Consider the following 23,703-nt stretch of genomic DNA (forward strand, 5'->3'; position numbering starts at 1 on the left):
GTTAGGGCATGGCCTTATAACACCATGGTCAAGGGTTCAGATTCTCTGTACTGGCCATCCACCAAAAATATATATATATACACTAAAAAATTTTAAAAACTAAAATAAAAATGAAATAAAAAAGATAAGAAATAGGTGTAAAAAGAATTTGATAGAAATTGACATAATGGAAACAGGCAAAGAAGATTGAACATATGTATAATAGGAGGCCTAAAGAAGAAAACCATAGTTGGGCCGGCCCCGTGGCTCACTCGGGAGAGTGTGGCGCTGGTAGCACCGAGGCCGCAAGTTCGGATCCTATATAGGGATGGCCGGTGCACTCACTGGCTGAGCATGGCACAGAGAGGGTTGTGATCCCCTTACTGGTCAGGAAAAAAAAAAAAAAAGAAAAAGAAAACCATAGCAAGGGAACAGAACAGATAAAATTTAAGACAGTTTTACAATTACAATTAAAAATTACAATTTGACAATTTAAATGAATTGAAAACAGATTTGGGGACTACATTTTGAAAGAGTACAGCACATACCTGAGAACACTGACACAAATGACTAATACTGAGACATAGTTTAGAAAAATTATAGGACTTTAAAGGAAAAATAAAAATCCTTCAGAATGCAGGCTGAAGTTACAAAGTCCTTTATAAGCAAAGGAAAATTAGATTATTGGATACTTTTCAACAACACTTTGAGAGAGGAGGCAATGAAATTCCATATTTAAGATACTCAAGAAAGTATAAGCCAACTTTTTTTTTTTTTGCAGCTGGTTAGTATGGAGATCTGAACACTTGACCTTGGTGTTATAACACCACACTGTAACCAACTGAGCTAACTAGCCATCTCCCTAAAGATTTCGTATATAACAAAACTGACTTTCAACTATAAAAGTCACAAACCATTATCAGTATGCTAGAACTTGAAGGATATTGTTCCCAGTAGCCCTTCCTGAGCAATCTTCTAGAGACCAAGCTTCAGAGAATTAAAATAACTAGAGACCTATTAATATAAGAGGTGATGGTTTGTATTACACATAAATTAAACCAAGACCAAATGAGGCTTTAAAACGAGAAAGTATGATCTGTAACGTGGTGGGAAGAAGAATGGAGGGATCATATGCAAAACATTTAAAGAACTATTTTCAGTAATCATGGTGGTGGTAGTAGTATTGGTATTATTTCAGGAATCTGTGTAATGTGAAATAAAAGGTAAATGAGCAACTGTGTTATTCTGTCACAAACTAAATAATTGAGAATCAGGATTTTTGTGGAACAATATGGTAGCACAGCAGAGCCTCGGATAGCCAGTTCCCCGCTGTCCCTGCCACTAAGGTCTAATGCAGAGAGCCCTCCTCCTGGGAAATGGGGAGCAGCTGAAAAGGCAGCCATCCCCTTGCCCATCACAGAGTGCAAGTTTGTGGGGACCATTCTGAGATGACTTGCTTCTGGGTTGGGGTTTCATAGGTAGCAGAGCAGCTCTCTTGCTGCGATCTTTTGAGAGTCATCCCTGGACATAAGGGTTTGTCAAAGTAAGAAGCAACAAAAAGATAGAAAACAAATAGAAAACATTTTCAAAAACTTAAAAAAAAATTTGAAAAGAAAATAAAAAGAATTTAAAAAGAGAATCCTGATTCTTGGTGTGGAAGAAAGAAGATAGAGGTGACTGATGGGAGACTCAGGGCTAGCGGGGGGATGCAAGTGTTGGTAGCTAAGATAGAGAAACAAGCTACCTATTTAACTCGAGTTTTTAAAAAGAAAAATAGATAAACTCTCCTTTCCCCAGGATAAAAAAAAAAGGAAGAAATTAACAATATAAAAAAAATTAAAAAGCAAAATCAATAAAAGGCAGATTTAACTGTCAATTGGAAAATCTAGTCAGAAAAAAACCATGAAGATAAAATATTAAGAATAAGAAAAATGAGCAAATTCTAAGAATATTATAAGCAGTTATGCCTAAAAATCTGAAAATGAAAGAGAAAGATGATTTTCTTATGGACAGGTTTTGTCAAACATAAAGAACAGGGAATTTCTATTTTGTTTAAATTATTTCAGAAGACAGAAATAAAATGATAGAAAGCACTCCATTTTATTTAATGAGAAGGGGGTAAACCTGGATACCCAAACCTAACAATATCCAAAAGTCCATTTTCACAGATGTGGCTCATAATCTTCAATTTGACCCTCCAGATCCACTCAGCATTCCTGTTCTCCATCATAGGGGACCTTTCTAGACAACATGAATGGGCCCCTGTGTCCTCTGGTTTCCAATTGGATTTGGAAATGAGGAGCTCTGGCAGGGAACTGGAGGAAAGAGGAGACAAACGTCTGAGTATTTATTCCCCTATTTCACATGTCCTGTGTCTCTCAAAATCCTGGTCCTTCCTTTGGGGCTTATGGTTGATATGAGCCTAAGCCTCACCCACAGACTTGTAAATAGTTCCTTTGTATATAAACCCTCCTTAGATTAAACTAATTTGAGTGGGCCATCTGCTTCCTGTAGACCTTGTCTGATATAACAGATAATAGGATTTTTGCATTTGTGGAAAATATTAAATTACAAGATGTTCTAGTTTTGACAGAAAAAATGCAGTACAGAAAAAAATATACTGTATAGAAAAATACAATATATTGTAAAGTTAAGAAAAACAAAATTTAGAAATATTTAAAATGTATAATAGAGACCAAATACATTTAAAATGTATAACAGAGGTTTATATATTATTTATTTACTATATATTAGATATTAGTATTGTATTTGTTAAATTTCCTAAGTGTGATCATTGTATTGTGGTTACATAGAAGAATGCTCTTGTTCTTAGGAGATACATGCCACAGTATTTAGAGGTGAAGAGTCATGATATCTGTAACTAACTCTCAAATAGGACAGCAAAAGAAAAAAGTATGTATGTGTAAGGAGAGACAAAGCAAATGTGTCAAAATGTTAATAAGTAGTGAACCTATGTTAAGGTATATGAGTATTCACTATTACTATTGCTGCAATTTTTTTGTAGCACTGAAAATTTCAAAATAAAAGATTGGGGGAAAATAATCAAAACAACAAAAAATAGGATGTGAGGTTATATGTGCTAGCATGTTCCCTGCAGCATTGTTAATAGCAAAAATCAAAAACCATTTAAATGTCCATCAGTTGGGGTTTGGTTTTACACACAGTACAATACTGTTTAGCTATTAAACACAGAAGAAATTAATACATTGATATGGAACAATATCCCTAATCATTACATTAAAAATAAAAGCAGGTTAGAGAAAAATATATATAGTACTGCCCCATTTAAAGTAAAATATCTACCTATTATAAGGCATGATTTTGTATATATACTAATGTGTAACGTAGGCTTTGAAACCTGGTTGGGAGAGTATCAAAAAAAAAAAGGAAGAAAAATTATAGAAGGGTGGGGCTTTTATTTTCTCTGTTTTGGGATTTTTAAAAAAAGAAATAAAGATCATATATAAAAGATCATATAACTAAATTTCATTTTAAAAGTTTCTACAGTAATTTTTCCTTTAAAATAATTTCTTTGTATCCTGCTTTGTCAGTGTTGTGTTAAAAAAAATCTGTTAAGAAACTCATTTTGCTCTTATATATTCTGTTTTCAGAGCAGTGGAAAAAGCTCAGTGCTAGAAAGCCTAGTGGGGAGGGACCTGCTTCCCAGAGGTACTGGTATTGTCACCCGGAGACCTCTCATTCTGCAGTTGGTCCATGTTTCACCAGAAGATAAACGAAAAACAACAGGAGAAGAAAATGGTAAATTTCAGAATTGGGATAAGAATTATTTTAAAACCTTGTTCATTTTTGGTATATTCTTTAAAAGATGTGAATTGATTAAACTATTAGAAATTAGTGGCCATAGCAAAATCAGAAGTTCTGTGAAGAGAAGTAGCATGTGTCTTTCTTAATGTAAAAAAAGTAATTTTTGTTGTTTTGAAAGGCCCTGAGTAAAGTTACTGAGAATAAATCCCTTTTAGGTAATTTAGCTTAGTAAACTGTTCTTAACGCTATTTAATGGGAGGATCCAGTGAGACACTCAGTAAACAGGAATCAGTTATTTTAAAGAAAAAGAGTTTCTTTTGGAGTGTTTTAAAGTTTTGTGTTTTTTTCATAGTGTTTAAACCACTGATGCTTTTGGTTTTTTACTTTGATTTAGAATTTAAGTCATTGTAGTTGAAAGGTTTTGTTTTAAATAAAATTAAAATGACTTTGTTTTTTAGCTTAGCAATGTTATCTCACCTTCCCTTTCTGGTCTTACCATGTACCTGCTAATTTTGATTCTTTTGCTCCTCAATCTGAGATGAATGTTATTTATAGAAAGATTTTTAAAATTATTAGTTTTTACTCTCTTTCTCTTCCTAAGGCTAACCTGTACAGCACATACTATTTTTATTTTTATTTATTTATTCATTTTCCTTTTTTTTGTCTTTTTTCGTGTCCGGCAACGGATCGCAACCCTCAGTGTCGCGCCCGTACCCGACTGGGACCGGCAACGGGATCGCAACCCTCGGTGTTGCGGCCGCACCTCGCTCAGCCAGTGAGCGGGAACCGGTCTGTATGTGGGATCCGAACCCTCGGCGGGAGCGCCGCAGCGCTCCCAAGCGGCGCACTGTAGCAGTGCGCCACCGGGCCGGCCCTCTATTTTGATTTTTAAAGACTGCCTCCCCCCCGGCCCACATCCATGTTCAGACTTAGTCTCCAGCTAACCTCAGGCTCTCTCTTTAGTGGACTATATAAATGGTAAACGTGGAGTATGAATACTATATACATAGTAAACATGGAATATTAAAATAAGAAAATATGCACAGTCCTTTATAGCAGTTCTTTTTTGGTTAGATTGTAAGTATTTTAAGAAATGCTGTCTATGTCTATCAGCAGATTTTAAGTTGCTTATTAAATGTGTATTCTATATTAATCTTACTTATGTTACCACGGTTTGAAATGTTTGATGAGAGTAATAAATGTGTATTCTATATTAATCTCACTTATGTTAGTAAGGTTTGAAATGTTCGATGACAGTAATATATTTAATTTTCCTGTTCAGTTCAGTGTTTGACTCAGACTTTCTGTCTTATTTGTAAGTCTGTAAAACAGCTCTAATCATTAAATTACTTTAGCAGCAGAGTACCATGTCTGTTTCTCATCTGCAGAGATCTGTTTTCAATTCAGTTTCATTCTACTTCTTATATTCTGATTTAAGATGAGATGTTAGTATTGATGAAATTATAATTATTTTAATTTCTGTATCTGTTTTTTTCTTTATTTAGTGTAGGAGCTATTGGTGGTGATGGCTTGAATTTAAAAAAAAATATTTTGAGGGGCAAAAAAAAAAAAAAACCCAAATAAACAACCAGTCATGAGCATCTACTATGACTAGAATGTTAATCATTGAAGCAAGTTAATGTTAACAAGTAATATTTTTGGATAGACTGCCAGAGGATATGTAGGAACCCTTTAATATTAGGTAGCTTCTTGGTATGTTATTCATCACTTTGCATTTCTGTAATATTTCTTTATTATTGAAATTCTGAACCTTGAATTTAGTCATTTTGGACTAACCTATGGTTCAGTTTCAAATATGTAGAGTAACACTTTTTAAATTTCATCCCCACTAACTGATTTCCTCAAACAAATTTACCAAACATCTTAAACTAATACTTTAAGAATCTGCATGGTATTAGGTCTCTTTCTTTTAACTTCATTTCCTTCAGTCACTTTGAAAGGGCGGATGATATCCTGTGTCTCAGAAACTCTTTGCAGATGTGGGTAGTATTTCCTTACATAGAACTTTGCGTGTTAGAAAAGGGTATATACGTTGCAGCTATAGAAGTGTCAGCTGTTTGGTATCTCTTTGCTTGTATGTCGGCAGTGTTTTGTTGATGCCTCTTGTTGGTGGTTGGTCCGTAAATCTGCATATCTTGACCTGTATATATATTTTTTCCAATCTTAGTGCTTATTTTTTGTATATATCTACCTATATGTAAACTAACTTAAGATAACAACTCAGCTACCCAGACCACAAAATAGATTTCATAAATTTGAGGACTAAATTTCACATGTTTTATTCTAGGATAGTTCCTTGGCTTCTCATCAGAGCCTCTTTATTCTTGGGATAAACAATTCTAGTTTATCATAAATAATTCTAACCCAGAGGAAATTAGGAACCGTGAAGCAAATAAACATAATAGTTAGCTAGAATAGTATGAACTACCTGACAGCCTGACAGTGAGACAGGAGAAAGGGAGGAAAACATAAGCATACAGAAGAACTTCGAAAAAGAAAAAAACAGTTCTTAACCATTTTGTACAGGGATTTATAGCCTATTAGGACTTTGTTTTATAACAAAGGTTTAAGTTACCAATAATAGGTTAAGAGTAATGCATTCTACGATGACATGAGAATTGTAATTCATTCCATTTTAGATATAGGTCCATTAAAACTGGCTAAAATAAAATATTTTCATGTTTAATATGTATAATTTAATTATTAAGAAAATTTTCTTAGCATGAGATCCTTCATTTTGCCAACTATGTGGGATAATTGTATCAATATGTAGATTTATAGTATTCTTAGCTTGCCTTCCACTTCTGCAAACTGTAAAATAATTTTCTGTGAAATTCTTATTAAAAACAAAACTAAACTATGTTTTAGAGTGGGAGGGTGATTTAATTTGAACCTTCAACTCCACAATTATAAGTCAAGCTTTTCTCACATTTCCTTTTAGACAAAGTCCAAAGTAGTGTACAGATTAAATGCCAAAATTGTGGTATTTTACCTCTGAACAGTGTCATGAAATCTTGAAAAATTATAAGAATAGAGTTTATTTTGAGGAGGAAAGTTTTTTGTTTTTGTTTTCTTTTTTTAATACAAATATGTATACTTCATAGAATAATGCTTAAAAATCTGGGTGCAATTTGAATTTTTATCCCCATTTAGTTAAATTACCTATTTGTAAAAGCAATCAGTTGGCCCCCAAAGGCAGTAAAATTATGTATAAAAATTAAGAGAAAAAGGTAGGGTGAATCTTTCTGCACAGGGGGGCTATGATACAAGTAGTAGTCTCCCTTTGGATTGAGTCCATGAAGGTGAAGTGTTAACTTTCTATGGTGTTCTGTTAAATTCAATGTATATTTCAAAGAAAATACCCTTGTAAAGCTCAATGTTAGCTAATTGGGTGAATACTAGCATATACTACTAACTCTTGAGGTTTTGAAAGATGTGTTTAGTATATTTTGTAGATTCTTTTTAACAGGCAATTTGTCTTTTCCCATAGTAGGTTACCAAATATCTCAGACAAATTTTTGAATAATGGATTAATTTTCATCCATTTGTGTCAGAATTAGAAACAGTGGTGACATAATTAATTGTAATAGAAAATATGTTTTCTAAAAATGTTAATACAATATACTTTGCTTATATCACTTAAAAATATATGTACATCCCTCTAATTCTACTTGTAAATTTTGAATAATGGAATGCTATGTGCATTTGAAGTGTGATCAGGTTTCTGCACATTTGATTTTTTAAAAAAGTTTAAAACTTTAGGGATAAGCACTAAACTTATCATTCTATGCTGTTTCTCTTTAACTACAGACCCTGCTACATGGAAAAATTCAAGACACCTTTCTAAAGGTTTCCTTTATCCATTTGTTTTTGGCCCTTCTTTTTCTATTATGCCTGCATGTGTGCTTATGTACTCTTACAGGCTGTGTGCGTTTTTTTCTTCCATTTTTATTTGCCCATCCACATTGATTGCAGGTTTTAGTGGATCTTGTTATCATTTTGGCATTGCATCAAAATGCAAGCTTTTTTGGTGGCGAATGTAATTTATTTTATTTTTATTTTTAAAAACATGCTTGTGAAGCCAGGCCTCTTTTATATGATAAGGTAAATTAAAAATACCTCTTTGGTATGTAGTACCTGCCTTTGTGAGTTCTGTTCACCTAGATTACTCCAGTCCTCCAATGAGACTTCTTGGAAGAAGGTACTAAGCTTCAAGTAGGTGAGCATTTTACTTGCAAAAAGGATCCAGTTTATTTACCTTTATTTCACCAAAGAATTGATCCACTTTTTCTTCAATAAATATTTATCTGAATATCTTATATTCATCTTTATTTTGATTTCTGGTGGCTGACATGCATTACTCAATAAACTTAATCATTAAGACATTTTAAATTTTTTCTGAATTTATCAAAAACAAAATAGCTGTGCTTGGGGGAGGTAAAGTTAGATTACCTTTCTACAAGTAAACATTTCTAGTTTCTCCGGGAAAAAGAACAAAACTTGCTGTCCAAGTTTTAGACCACTTCACACAGTGCAGACAGTGAATATATTTTCATTTTTCTACAAGTGCACAAGGAACAGACCTATGATTGGAAACTAATGGAGCATGGCAGCTCCATACAGTGCATACATGGGTTTTTTTTTCCTTTCTTTTCCTCCATTTCATTTCTTTCCTACCCCTATTTCGAAGAGAAAACATAATCTTGATCCTGGGGGGAAAAATCACCTTGAAAGGGAATGTGGTACAAAGCACCTAGCTCCATACTACTGAGAGAGCTCTTTAAAGGAAGAGCAAATTAGGATTTTATAGGTAACCAACAGGAAACCAAATAAAGAAAAAAACCTGAAAAGTTAGCTGTTTCACTCACATATTGCAAAATATTATCTTGAGTTATGTGTACAAATCTGATATATATGCTTTTTGCATTACTCAGTCGGATTCTTGATTTTTCTTCTTAGCCATTAATTTAATTGAATACTTTCATCAGGTAAACTGCTTTTATGTGTAAGATGTTTAAAAATAAAGAATATAACTTTTACTATAATATAATTACATACAAAATATGAAAAGAAGTGAACAATTTTATTCATAAAATCTAGATTTCAAATGGTGGGAAGACCTGTGAGCACCTCTACCTAAAGTGAGTTATATTTTTGAAATACATGATACAATTTTTTAAATGTGAAAAGTATAATTTAGGATATTTTGAAACTCTTGTTAACTTGTAGTTAATGGCAAAATAGGTACAAATAACAATTTATTGTTTTGCCTTTTTGAGTTCCAAACTGAAGATAAAAAGTAATTTCCATAGTTTCCAGTAAATTAGTTTTTCTTTTTCCAGGGGTGGAAGCAGAAGAATGGGGTAAATTTCTTCACACCAAAAATAAGGTAATCACACTAGAATATAAACAAAAAAAACACATGTTGAAAATAATATTGTGTACAAGTAGTTGATAATTTAGTTTCTTATCACTGGCAATGTGTTATGTTATTTTGTAAAATAAGTCTTATCTCAGTAACATTTCTAACCACAGTAGTTTATTTGGAAAACAGTAACTCAAGGCTGATTCTCTATAATCTGGAGGTTCTTAACTGTTGTAAGATGAGATTCAAAGCTCAAAAAAACTATGAATCCTTGGCTTAGAAAAATATATGTATACATTAGAATGTTTACTAGTTCTCTGAAGCAAATCCATAGACATCTTTGATATATATGGACACTCCCCTCAACTTAAGAACTTTTGATCTTACTTTGAATATTGTGTTTTTTGTTTCAATAATTTTTAGCTTTACACAGATTTTGATGAAATTCGACAAGAAATTGAAAATGAAACTGAAAGAATTTCAGGAAATAATAAGGTAGGTATCTTTTTTAGGGCTGGAAGGCATAAACATCAGTATATATATCATTGAGGGTGTTATGTATATAATGTGTGGAGAGCATTGTCAGTTCATAATTTTGGTCTTTGAAACAAATGGAGTATGTTCACAAATATATACAAACTGCTTAAAATCCCTTTTGTTTCTTAGAGCTTTTACATATATCAAGAAATTTCATTTAGATGTTTATTCTTGATCCTGTCATGTACATACTCTTTTATTATATAATTATACTACTTAATACTGCTATAATGAGTTATTGTTTCCTGATGGATTGATTGTACTTGAACTCAGGATGCATTATATAACTTATGAGATAGATGTACTTTTTTTTTCCTCTTCAGTGTTACAGAGATATATGTGCTTTGAAGAGCTCTTTTTCTTACCTGAGTAAAGCTATGAAAGCAGAAAGAAAAAAATTAGTTTTCTTTTTTTAGTTAGCAACTCATTACTTTCATATTTTCTAAGATTGTGAAGATTTAAAATATATTAGTTATTTTAGATACTGTTAATCTTGACATCAGGCACTATTACTGCCTTACCTAAATCCTTCTGTTTTCTCTTTCTTCTTTCTTTATTCCTATTACCTTTCTCTCTGTTCCCTTCCTTTTGGTTTTTACCTCCATTCTTGTATTATCCAGAGGTACATTTAATCCAAAGAGTGGGTCCTGGCTTAGTACTAGTATTCAACAAATACTTATTGAGTCCTTGTATCTGCCAGATACTATGTTGTTGTGGAGGTTTTTTCCTATCAAAAAGGCATTTCTGGGGCCGGCCCGGTGGCGCACTGCTACAGTGCGCCGCTTGGGAGTGCGGAGGCGCTCCCGCCGAGGGTTCGGATCCCACATGCAGACTGGTTCCTGCTCACTGGCTGAGCGAGGTGCGGGCGCGACACCAACCGCGGGTTGCGATACCGTTGCCGGTCCCGGTCCGGGGGGGGGGGGGCCCGGGCTTGGGAGGGCGGAGGCGCTCCCGCCGAGGGTTCGGATCCCACATGCAGACTGGTTCCTGCTCACTGGCTGAGCGAGGTGCGGGCGCGACACCAACCGCGGGTTGCGATACCGTTGCCGGTCCCGGTCCGGTGCGGGCGTGACACTGAGGGTTGCGATCCGTTGCCGGACATGAACAAAGACAAAAAAAAAAAAAAAGGCATTTCTGAAGCCATGTTAAATCTTTATGCCTATTCAAGATATTTGTGTCTGTTTTAGTGATTGACTGAGCCTTATTCATTATTGAACTTTATAGTCTGATAACCTTTGAGTTACTGCCTCTGCTGCCATACTTCCCTGAATTTCTAATAACCATGTTGTGTAGAAGAGAAAAAGTGGCTGGGAACTAGATTAGCTTATTCTCGTCCTATAATTATATCGGGGATAATTTAGGGTTTGGGGATGTTATTAATCATAACACTAGTCTGAATTGTCTCTCCTGTATCCCCATCTATTTACTCAATGCAGCGATTTGTGCTAATTTTACACAGTACCAGAATTTAGAGAGAGTGTAATACTGTGATGATTCAGAAATTAATTTTTAGTTACACTAAACTGAATGTCATGAAAGATCAAGTCTATATACCTACAAGATGTTTAACTTACTACCTGGCAGCTTTTTATTTACAGTGTCTAAAAAGATGAAAATTCCTCCAACCCCAAATATATGAAAAATCTCTTCTTTCCTCAATCATGTTTGTAATGAAGTAAATGATACTTTGATCTTATGTGATTTTATATGTCTGAATATGTAAATGATTTGATATGCCTACCATAAAGCCCTGAAGGATTTAAAATATCTATGAGATTGGAGTTGTGACGGCATCTGGGCGAAGCTTTGTAATGGACATGATAGAGGTACACCATGGCAGTAAAGATTCTAAAAATTGTATAACCTATGTAGGTATGCCAAATATTGACGTTTAATGATTTTGGAACATTGGAGTGTTTAAAATAGAAAAGTAGTTCATATTAATCTAATATAGCAAATATAAATGTGTAGTGAACTCAGAGTAAAGGATGTTCCAAAAAAGCTTCTTGGGAAATTAGAATTTTCAGTGGGTTAATGAGGGAAAATATAAGGTGGATAAATTAGGTAAGATGACATATTAAAGGGTAAAGAAGGGCATGTACCAAGACAAGATATCAGCATCTCATAAGTATCTGATTCAGTCATGTACATGTAGCTGACTCAGTCCTAAAACTTGTGGAGAGCCAGTGGTGAAGAGGAGGGAGTCTATGCAATACTCTTAGTTCTAAAGGAGGGAAAATGCAGGTATCTCTTAATAATCTGTATTATTATCAGGTAATCTGTCCATATTCTTAATACTTGAATTCAGGGATCTAAAGATTCAGACAAATTTTCTGAGGAATCTCTTGCTATATACACCCGTGCCACTTGATATTCAAAGATCAGGACCCAAGTTGATTGGTATTCTATGCCTCATTCTCTGAATTCAGGAACCTCATAAATTTGGATGTATTATTCTTTTGTTTAGCACTAAGTTTATTAATCATATTTAAGAAATGATATATGCCTAGAATCAAGAGAAAGGAATGCAAAATAATACAGTGGAAATAAATTGTTTATATTAATGGTATGGGGTTGTTATATGGCTGGCTGCTTTACTTCCCATGCATTTTCTCAGATTTTTTTTTTGTAGTTTATTTATTTATTTGTTTTTTATTAGCATATTCATTGTTACAAATCATACTTATTCTTTATCCCCCTTATCCAGTTTTTCCCCTCTCCCTTCCTCCTCCCTTCAGTAACCATAGATTTGTTCTCTACATCTGATAGGTTAACTGTTCCTCTGTTGGTTTGTTGCCTAGATGATTTGCCCAGTACTGAGACAGGTGTGATCAAGGCCTCCCCTATTATCGTAAATCAGATGCTTCTTTTACTACTCTGGAGTGTGTTTGCAGAGAGGGAGGACCTCTTCTTTTTTTTTTTTTTTTGGTCTCCTCTGGTGCCTCTCCTTGTGTCAATGCAGTTGAGAGTCTGGTGTGCTATCTGTGTTGTGGCTATGACTGCTACTAGAGAGACTTGCTGTTTTGTGGCAGCCATGACAATTGTGGTGGCTATGGTGGGCTACCCACATGGAAATGGTGTTTTTGGTGTGCTCTTTACCTGGCTGCAGCTGGGTTTGGCTTCCCCTGACTCCACACCTCAGGACTCCTGTGGGGCCTGGGGCTGTGGTGGCAGCTTGCCTACTTGTGGCTGGGTTCGGCTTCCCCTGGCTCCACGCCTCATTCTAAGATGTTGTTGCAGGGCAGTTGGAGGGGAGGAGAGGGGAAGGGGAGGGAAATAGAGTGGGAAGAGGAGGAAGGAGAGGGGGTGTGATCAGGCCCATGCCCCCAGACCCCATTCTGGCAGGCGAGACCAGGGGGCTTCTAGCAGCAGCTGGGTCATTGCTGGGCTTGATGCAGTTGTCAGTGGGGTGTGACTGAAGCCCTGAGCCCCCAACCACCCTTACTTGGGAGCCTGGGGCGCTTCCTGTGGAAGCTCGGTGGTCATTGCTGGGCTGGTTGTGGATGTCAAGGGGATGTAACTGAGGCCCTTGGCCCCCCACCACCTCAGCTTGGGAGCCCAGGGTGCTTTCTGTGGTGGCTTAGTAGTCATCCCTGGGCTGGTTGTGGATGTTGGAGGGGCATGGCTGGGCCCTCAGCCCCCCACTGCTCTGGCTTGGGAGCCCTGCGTGCTTCCTGTGGTGGCTTGATGGTCGTTGTTTGGCTGGGTTTGGATCTTGGGGGAGGGTGTGTGTGGCTGAGACCCTCAGCGCTCCTCCTTCCCTGACTTTGTAGCCCAGGGAGTTTCCAGTTTTTCTAGGTTGTACAGGTGTTCTTTGGTGGTGTTAGACCTTTACTAGTTGATATCAAACTTTGTCTCTGATCTGTTGGGTATTTTGTTTTTTCTTTCAGTTCTGTGTTGGATTGTTCACTGTTCCCATCACTTAAAGTTGGTACTGGAACTAATTTGTTGTCCTTTGCTTACTTCTAAAGTGGAGGAAATCCTGTGGGGACCAGCACTTGAGCCCTGTAGTTGAGCTAAGCTAAACTGCTTCATTGCTGCTGATTTCCTGGGGACGTCTTTTTGTGCAGCTCAGGTTTTAATGGTTGACCTTGTATGTACTTCTGGGTCTTGTGAGGTCTGGTACACCTGGGTTGTGTGGAAACTCTGGTCTGGGCCTGAGTCTTTTCAGAAAACTGCACCTCTTGCAGTTCTATATTCCTGACCAGTCTCCACTGAGTGGTCCTGCACTGATTGGAGGGCAGATCAGCTGTCCATGTTGTGCCCCAGTGTTCCTTCAGTGGGCCCATTTCCCCCACTGCCTGCACTCCAAATGCTTCCCATGGGACAGGCCACCCGCCGGTCTATTCTGATGACTCACTGGCCTCTGAGTGGCTCCTCGCTTCTATGTTGGTCCATAGGAACCCTGTTAGTGGTCTTGCTGGCCTAGGGGCCACCAAGGCCCTCTTCTCCCCTGCCATCTCCAAGCAACTTCATACCAAGGGCACAGCTGTGGCTTTTGCCAGATCTTGCTCTGTGTGCTCACCAGCTCCAGCCTTGAAGTGACGGGGGCTTGAAATGGCAGGAGTGATCCTTTCTTTCTCTCATCATGGCTTCACCTGCCTTCATGAACTCTGTAGGTCTCTCCTTCTCTTCCTCTGAGCTCTTGTGGCCCCAGCTTGGCTGTTGTTGCTTTTTAATTGTTGTAAATTGGTTGATTTGTGGGAGAAAGTGATGCTGGGGACCATCTATGCCACCATTTTGATTGGAAGCTGGCCCTCATATTTTGGCTGTTGAAAAGTTTTAGGGGTCATGGTTAATTCACATTTAAGAGCATCTAATATCTATCCACTTGAAATGAGGTTTACTTTAGCATATCATTTCATTGAAATTTTTATGATTTTAATATAATATGTTGAAATTTTTTTTAGGGAGTAAGCCCTGAACCAATTCATCTTAAGATTTTTTCACCCAACGTTGTCAACCTGACACTTGTGGATTTGCCAGGAATGACCAAGGTAAGGAATAGTTGTTACTCACTGTGGGTTAGGTCATGTTGTTTTTCCTTACCCCTAATGAGAATAATCAGCTGCTTTTTGCAGTCATGCTAGTTCTCTTAGCAGCATTTGATATAGCTGAGTGTTTCCTTTTGTATTGAAACACTTCCTTTACTTGGCATCCAGGATTCCACACTCTACAGGTTTATCTCCAATCACACTGGCCATTCCTTTTCAGTCTCTTTTGCTGGTTTCTTCTCATTTCCCCAGTGTCCTAACAAGTGCTCCAGAGCTCAGTTTGTGGACCTTTTGTCCTCTAGGTACACTTTCCCACTTGATGATTTAAATACATGAGTGTCTGTATGTTGGTGGCATTCAAATATTTCCACACTTGTATATCCAACTGTCTAACAGGCATTTCACTTAAATGTCTAATAGGCATTTCAAACTTGACATGTCTAATACCAAATTCCTGACCTGTCCCTCAACTAGATTTAATCCCTCTACAGTCTCCCCCATTTCAATAAATGGCAACTCCATTCTACCAATTGCTTAGCAAAAAAGTTTGTAGTCATCCTCAATACTTCTTTATCCCACATCCCACGTACTGTTAGCAAGTCCTTGTGGCTCTCTTTACCTTTACAATATATTCAGAACTCTTATGTCTTACAAATTAGAATCTACTGTCCTGATCTAGCCACTATCATCACACCTGGATTACTGCAATAGTAATAAATAACAGGCCTTCCTCATTATCTATTCTTAACTAAGCAGCCAGAGTGATGCTATTAAAGTGAAAATTAGATTGTCATTCCTTGGCTGAAAATCTCTCTAGAGCTTTCCTATTTCCCTCAGAGTAAAAGCCTAAGTTCTTACAGAGATCTAAAGTGTCTACTTGATATGTCCCTATTATTCGTCTCCTAACTCCTGCTCCAGTCTCCTGACTTTATTCTTCACTCTGCCTGGAAGGTTCTTCCCCCGGATATCTGTATGAACCTCTCCCCTATTGCATTTAACTTTTGCTCATTCTCTCAAATGTCATTGTTTTAGCAAGGTCTTTCCCTGACTACGCTATGTAAAACCATAATCTAATTTAAAAATCATTTAAAATTATAATCCTCTCTAATCATTCACTAGGCTTACTGTTCTGCCTTATTTTTTTCCATAGCTGTTACCACCACCTGGATACTATACATATGTGTTTGATTATTATCTGTCTCTCATTGCTGAAACCTAAGCTCTGAGAAGGCTGTAATTTTGGTCTTTTTAAAATTCACTACTGTAAAATACTCTGACATGCAGGAAAGTGCCTGAAATATAGTAGGCTGCCAGTAAACACTCAATATTGAATGAATGAAGGAATTTGTCTGTAGGCAGTTAACAGTGACAAATCCTTAACATGGGATTGTGTTAAGTAAACTTTTGGGCAAAAGTCAACTTTTGATATTTGCAAGAATTATGTTTTGAGACTTCACACATTACCAAATTCATAAATACCAGTGCAGTATATTAATTTCTTTATTTTAACTATTTGTAAATGGAGAAATACCTATACTCTGTGGATTAAATGGGGAAATAAAAAGCTGAGTTAATTTTTATTATTAGTTCCTTGCTCATCTCTGTTTGGTTTAGGTGCCTGTAGGTGATCAACCCAAGGATATTGAGCTTCAAATCAGAGAGCTCATTCTTCGGTTCATCAGTAATCCAAATTCCATTATCCTCGCTGTCACTGCTGCTAATACAGATATGGCAACATCAGAGGCACTTAAAATTTCAAGAGAGGTAGATCCAGATGGTAAGGATGTGTTAATATTTAATGACATGTTTGATTTACAAAGGTAAATCCACCCTCAAGAAAGGAATTTTTATTTTTAAAAGGAATATCTCCAATTGTTAGTATAGATTTAAAAAATAACGCTTCCCTATTTTGCTTGTAATTTCAAATAGAAATTCTGATGGAAAATAAAGTCACTAAGTTGCTATACAGGCTAGGCAAAAATCCTTCACATAATGTCTCTTTGTAATGTTTACCTAATGATTTTTAAATAATACAAATGGTTTTGCAAGAAGGGTTTCTTGTTTTGTGTAATAAAATGATTTAGGTTTTTGAATGGCTGACTTTTAAGATTAAATAACTCACAGTAGATAATCATTGTAGATTATTATGATACAAAAGCGAATTATGGTGTCTACATTCTGCAGAAGTAGAAAACATTTCGACATGCTCAAAGCATAGAGGATTCTTAGAAATAAAGGTAAAATCCTTTTATGAAGCATTCATAACCCTAAGGATTAGTTCATATTGTGGGTCAGTGATACTTGACAAAGGATGTAGTGTGCATCTCTTGGTGTATATAAAATGCTGGCTTTGTGAGAGAGTAGTTATTACTGCTGCTAATAAGTGTATGCTTTGCCCTACAAAGAAACCAATTTTTTCACCTAAATAGTTGGGTTTAATTAAATTTTATTTTTATTTAAAGTAAACTGTTAAGCATTTTATATGTATTAACTCTATTTTAAACTGACCCTTGAGCCATAAATATAGTCATGCTTTTGATCTAGTAATCTTAATCTAGTAATGCACAGTAAGGAAATAATCCAACTTGGTATTATTTATAGTATCAAAAAATTAGGATCGGGCCGGCCCGGTGGCGCACTGGATAGTGCGCCGCTTGGGAGGCGCGGCGGCGCTCCCGCCCGAGGGTTCGGATCCCACATACAGACCGGTTCCCGCTCACTGGCTGAGCGAGGCACGGGAGCAACCCCGAGGGTTGCAGTCCCGTTGCCGGTCCCCGGTCCGGTACGGGGGCAACACTGAGGGTTGCGATCCGTTGCCGGACACGGAAAAACACAAAAGACAAAAAAAAAAAAAAAAAAAAAATTAGGATCAACTTAATATGGCCAGCATTAGAAATGCTTAAGTAAATTAAGATAATAATATAATATGAAAATTAAGATTTTTTAGATTTGGAGCATTATAAAAAAATGCTTATAATTGAAAAATATCATATATAAAAAACTATGCAGAGCAGGTGGAATCTCATATATTGCTGATGGAAGTGGTATAGCTACTTTGGGAAACAGTTTGACAGTTTCTTATTAAGTTAAATGAGCAGTCCTACTCTCATGTTAAATGAGAACCTATGTTCATGTATAAACCTATATGCAAATGTCTATAGCAGCTTTATTCATAATTTTAAAAAAGTAGAAACAGCTCAGATGTTTCTCAAATGGGGAATGAATAACCAAACTATAGTACATCCATACAATGGAATGCTACTCAGTAATAAAAAGGAACAAACTATTGATATACACAACCTCACAGATGACTCAAAAATGTATTACACTGAATGAAAGAAGCCAGACTCAAAAGGCTATGTACTCTATGATTCCAGTTATATAACATTCTAGAAAAGGCAAAACTAGGAATGGAAAAGGGTTCGATTGATGAGCAAAGGAAAATTTTGAGGGGCAGTGGAAATGTTTGTCTTGAGGTGGTAGTGATATATCTCTCTGCATTTGTCAAAATTCATAGAAATGTACACTAAAAAAGAATAAATTTTAAACAAGTAAAAAATGCTTATAAAACAGCCTAAGAGCTAATTAAAAATTACATGTGAAAAAATTTTTTAATTGTACAGTTTAAAATTATTTTTAAAAAAGTATTTGTAAGCAAAGGTTAGAAAATTTTTCATTGAGATCATGAGCATCTACTGTACTTGCTGGTTCTTGCCAAAATTATGTATTCTACTGTGTTGCCAAAGTGTCTTTATACCAAATTTAAGGTGGTTTTAAAGTCTGCTTCATGGAAGTTGTTTATAAAGTTCAAAGGTCAGTTAGGGGAAAATTCTTATTGAAGTGGTTTAAATAAAGTAGCTTAAATTTTCCAAAGAGTTTAATGGCTATTTAGGAAGAAATACTACTCATTATAATTTAAATCAAGAATAAAAATAAATGTATTTTGTGGCAGCAAATGTTTGACAGAACTGTAATTATAAAAATATGAGTATGATGGAAAATAATTACTTTTCTATGATAATTTCCAAACAGCTTTTATTGAGTGCTTGTTATGCTTTTTGCCACTGCCCTTCCAGCACTCCCATAACATACTTAGTGATAGTTACTAAGATTTTATATATTTCTATCCTTGAAATGAGGGCTTCTTTTAAATACCAAAGAAGTCCTTGAAGCCTATGCATTTGAGTTGTGTATTCCAGTGAGGAAAAAAGATTCAGATGTTTCAAGGGTGGGTCATAATCATACATCAGTGCCTTCCAACTTTGCCATAAGACTTCAGTGGAATACATTATAATTTTACAGCTACATATCAGGGCAGATTTTATATGGTATATTTTTGTAGTTAAAAATAAATAAGACAGTTTTGCATGTTTCAGTTTTTAAGAACCAAGTAAGTAATTAGCTACAGATTCCTTTGACCTTAGACATACAATTAAATGTATACATGATTCAGTACACACAGAAGAACCACCTTTAATTACTGAAATAAATAACCTGTATTTTCTTTGGAAATCATTTGTTTAAATTTGATATCGAGGGGCTGGCCCGGTGGCGCACTGCTACAGTGCGCCGCTTGGGAGCGCGGTGGCGCTCCTGCCAAGGGTTCGGATCCCACATACAGACCGGCCGCTCACTGGCTGAGCGAGGTGCGGGTGCAACACCGAGGGTTGCGATCCCGTTGCCGGTCCCGGTCCGGTACGGGCGCGACACTGAGGGTTGCGATCTGTTGCCGGTCACGAAAAAAGACAAAAAAAAAAAAAAAAATGATATCGAAGTATTATATTTTTGTGTGTAATGTATTTTCCTATTTACAAGCCTTTGTAAAGTGAATTGTAACATCAGTGAACCTTGTGCCAATAAAGCTATAATAAAAATGTGGTTTAGTTTGTCAAAAAAAAAAAGTATTTGTAAGCAAAGGTTAGAAAATCTTATCAAAATGATGATAGAGGTATTGTTGGGTGGGATTATAGACAAGGATTTTTCTTTATTAAAACTTAATGGCTTTATTTCATGGGTCATTTTCTCTGTCCTTTTTTTCTTTTCTTTTTTTTTTTCTTTCCATTTTCTAGGTCGCAGAACCCTAGCAGTGATCACTAAACTTGATCTCATGGATGCGGGTACTGATGCCATGGATGTATTAATGGGAAGGGTTATTCCAGTCAAACTTGGAATAATTGGAGTAGTTAACAGGTTAGCAATCAAGAATGGGATGAGAACTGTGGCAGTCTCATTTCAAAGCAAGTCTGAATTTCTAAAAATCTGTCTGAAATGTGATACTGTCCTATTTTTCTCCCTTTTACTATAATCTTGGTATTGCTAAAGAATTGTTCTGAAGGCAGAAAAGAGATTCAATAAAGCCTTCTATAGACATTTTTAATGGAAAATGTTTCTAAAGTAAGCAGTGCCCCAAATGGAAGATAATTTAATAGCCAGGCTTAAAAATTCTTGCCTATTATGTTAAGCTATGTATGGTAAGGGTACTGGATAAGGAAAAGAAAATATTACTAATTCGTACCCAATGAAGAAAGCGTTTAAGGTGGTAGGATTTAGTAGATTGGTTTAACCACTAGAAGTAGTGATTCTGTGTAATTGCCAGGATGTGACTTGGAGAATTTTTATTAAAGGTATCCTAACTATAAATAGCTGGTGTTAAAAGTTGTGGAAAGGATACTATTGAGTGTCTAATTATGTTTTAGACACTCTACTGTAATTTTCAAATGGTGTCTCTTGGAATCCTTACAACATCCTGTGAAGTAGGTGTTGATGTCTATTTTATAATCAGAAAACTCAGGTCATACATTTACCAAAGTCACGAATGGCTAGTGAAAGGTAGACCTAGATTCAAGTGAAAATCTCTTAGTCCAAAGCCTTTATATGGTAAGAAGCACTGAAATTATTATGAGATCCGGGTTCTAGTCCTAGTTCTTCCACAGACTAGATATGTGGGTTTAAATGACACATAACATATTTGGAACTCAAGCCTTTTACAAATGAAAATGTTTTTACTAAGCAATTTCTAAAATCCATTCCAGTTTTCTGCTTTTATTCATATGTGTTTCCATACCGTCCCTACTCCCATTTTTTTTCCCTCCCATTTCAACTCTCCCTTTTTAGGCAAGTTTTGTTGTATTTGTAGATTGATGGCTCTTCAAGTTAACTTAATTATTTTTGGTAGAAAGTAATTGTCTGTCCATGGATAAAATATACAGTTGATTAAGATGCACTTATATTTTTGTACCTGTCTATACCTGTTACTCAAGAGTACTGCTTTTGACTATAGTTAATGGTAATAATGAGGCCTAAATTATTTAGGCATTACTTACTTATGAGTCACATAGTTCAAATTTTGGCTGTCGCCACTTAGTGTGTGCCCTTGAGTAAGTTAATCTCTCTGAACCTAGGGGATAATAATACCTATCACATAGAATAATTATGAGAATTAAATAAAACAGTCCATGTCAGGTATAAGGGAACAATGCCTGGTGCTGCTATCATCATCATCATCATAATCATAAATTTTAAGCCATCATTATCACCTTCATTGCCATTATCATCCAAGGTAGGGAGGGGATGACAACTGACTTTAGTTGAACAGTTTTGTTATTTTTCAACCTTAGGAGCCAGCTAGACATTAACAATAAGAAGAGTGTAACTGATTCAATCCGTGATGAATATGCTTTTCTTCAAAAGAAATACCCATCTCTGGCCAATAGAAATGGAACAAAGTATCTTGCTAGGACTCTAAACAGGTAACATTTTTTTACCTTTTGGAAACGAGATGTGTTTCTTTTGCCAATAGGTGTCCGAGAACTTCATTTTCAGTTCTTACATTTTCATTACTGTTCCTTACCATTTCACTTTTGGTTTCTTGTGTACTAGATTCTTGTAAAGTAGATGTCTCTATTTTTATTGGGGTGGTTGTTATTAAGTCATCATGTAGTCTAGAATGCTCAAGTTAATTTAAAATGTTTTAATTATGAAATTTTGGACAGTTTAGTTTTGAGGATAGAGCTAGATAGCAGATGACTTCATTTCCACCTTCAGTTTCAACAGCTGAATTTAAATTTATAATTTTCACATATCTATTTTTAATTTTGGATGTCTTCTATTCCTATTCATAGTAGAAATAATTTAAGTTGTATACCTTGAATTCTGAATGTCCACTGATGGTGTAGGGACTAGAAGACCTTTCTAGACGATTTATAAATGACTGAAGTGAAAGCTATTTTCTCTTACTTTTGTCTTATTCTCTAAATTAAAGGCTGATTGACTTGGATCTTAATAAGATTGATTTTCACTAGGTTCTCATTCTAAAAGATGAGTCAGTGAAACCAAAATTATACAGGAAGAGTTGGATCAAGTTTCTTTGTGGTAATTACAGTAATATGAAAATAATTTGCATTGTTTTATCATTTTATATCTGGTTTTCTAGCAATTGCTACAATTTGATGGGGTGAAGGTGAATTTAAAAAGCATTGCCCAAAACAGCTTCTTTCGTGTCATTTTTTTCAGACTATGTATTTACCTCTAATCTAAGATTGCATTATTTCCTGCTCTTGTGATACAGGAAAAACTAACCAAAGTGTTTTATTCCTATTCTCACACAGTCATCCAATATGGCACAGAATGCTTCTGACAGTAGATGTGTGGGGGGTTTTCCCGATACATCAAGCAAGCAATTCTCCAGTGGATTCTAGCTGGGTGTCCTCTAATTCAATTAATTTCTGACATTATCTACCTGGAGATAGTGCCAGATCCTACAGCTTGTAAGCTCAGTCCCACAAGACTGCATCCCCACTTCAGATGCCATTTGCAAGCACAGGCTGTGTGGCTTGTGCTTCTGACTGAAGGCTGTAAATTGGGGTTCCCATGACTTTCTCCTTGGGTTCGATTAATTTGCTAGAGTAGGTCACAGGATTCAGGGGAACACTTTACTCATGTTTACTCATTTATTATAAAGGATATTAAAAAGATACAGATTAACAGCCAGATAGAAGAGGTGCACAGGACAAGGCATAATGGGAAAGGGTGCAGAGCTTCCATGCCTCCTCTGGGTATGCCACTGTCCACGAACCTCTATGTGTTTAGCGATCCAGGTCCGTGAGCTCTGTCCTTATGGAAGCTTCATTAAGTAGAAATGACTGATTAATTACATCATTGGCCATTGATGATCAGTTCAACCTTCAGCCTCTTCTGTCCCTGGAGATTGGAGAGTGGGGCTGAAAGCCCCAACCCACTAATCCTGCCTCACTTTTTCTGGTGACAAGCCCCAATCCTGAAGCTTTCTACGGGCCACCAGTCATCTTATTAGCATAGAAAAAAACACTCATCACTCTGGAGATTCCAGTGATTTTAGGAGGTGGGTGCCAGGAAATGGGGAGGAAGACCAAATATATATTTTAGAATTTCACACCTGCCAAGACGCATCATTTAATATGTTTTCCCCATTATTTGCATTTTTAAAATTTGACTTGTTTGGGGCTTCAGAATACCCAACTACTTTTAAATTCTTCCTTTCTAACTTTTGTTAGGTTGTTGATGCATCACATCAGAGATTGCTTACCAGAGCTGAAAACAAGAATAAATGTTCTTGCTGCTCAATATCAGTCTCTTCTAAATAGTTATGGTGAACCTGTGGATGACAAAAGTGCTACTTTACTCCAGCTTATTACCAAATTTGCCACAGAATATTGTAACACTATTGAAGGAACCGCAAAATATATTGAAACTTCAGAGCTGTAAGTAAGAAAATTTTCTATAAATTTGGTTACCTGGATTGCTAGGTCACTTTACCTTTTGCTAAAGTGACTAAGATTATGTGGTTGTGATTTATTACCTACAAAACAGGAATATCATTTTGTAGAAATGATAGAATGATGTCTGGTATGTGTGTAAAAAAGCTTTATAAACTATGTAAAGCAGTAAAAATCTCAGGAATTTTTAAAATAATATTTTAATGGATAAGCTTTTAAAAATATTTCTTAATTTAACTTTTTTTTTTTTTTTTTTTTTTTTTTTTTT

The 23,703-nt window shown here is 35.9% G+C and overlaps 1 protein-coding gene across 4 annotated transcripts in view; it reads left to right on the forward strand.

Annotated features, from left to right (window-relative positions):
• DNM1L (dynamin 1-like) overlaps nucleotides 1–23,703 on the forward strand; it is a 58,072-nt gene that overhangs the window by 19,451 nt on the left and 14,918 nt on the right. For 2 of the 4 annotated variants that reach the window (XM_008576648.1, XM_008576651.1), the window contains exons 2-10: nucleotides 3,612–3,759; nucleotides 7,597–7,635; nucleotides 9,129–9,175; nucleotides 9,575–9,646; nucleotides 14,599–14,685; nucleotides 16,297–16,459; nucleotides 19,752–19,872; nucleotides 21,300–21,431; nucleotides 23,214–23,420. In XM_008576648.1, coding sequence (XP_008574870.1) covers nucleotides 3,612–3,759; nucleotides 7,597–7,635; nucleotides 9,129–9,175; nucleotides 9,575–9,646; nucleotides 14,599–14,685; nucleotides 16,297–16,459; nucleotides 19,752–19,872; nucleotides 21,300–21,431; nucleotides 23,214–23,420 — 1,016 coding nt within the window. The remainder of the gene's footprint in view (nucleotides 1–3,611; nucleotides 3,760–7,596; nucleotides 7,636–9,128; nucleotides 9,176–9,574; nucleotides 9,647–14,598; nucleotides 14,686–16,296; nucleotides 16,460–19,751; nucleotides 19,873–21,299; nucleotides 21,432–23,213; nucleotides 23,421–23,703) is intronic. The other 2 variants (XM_008576649.1, XM_008576647.1) reach the window with 1 other exon arrangement.

This window comes from Galeopterus variegatus, unplaced genomic scaffold (genome assembly GCF_000696425.1).
Source record: "Galeopterus variegatus unplaced genomic scaffold, G_variegatus-3.0.2 Scaffold1384, whole genome shotgun sequence".
Lineage (NCBI taxonomy): Eukaryota > Metazoa > Chordata > Mammalia > Dermoptera > Cynocephalidae > Galeopterus > Galeopterus variegatus.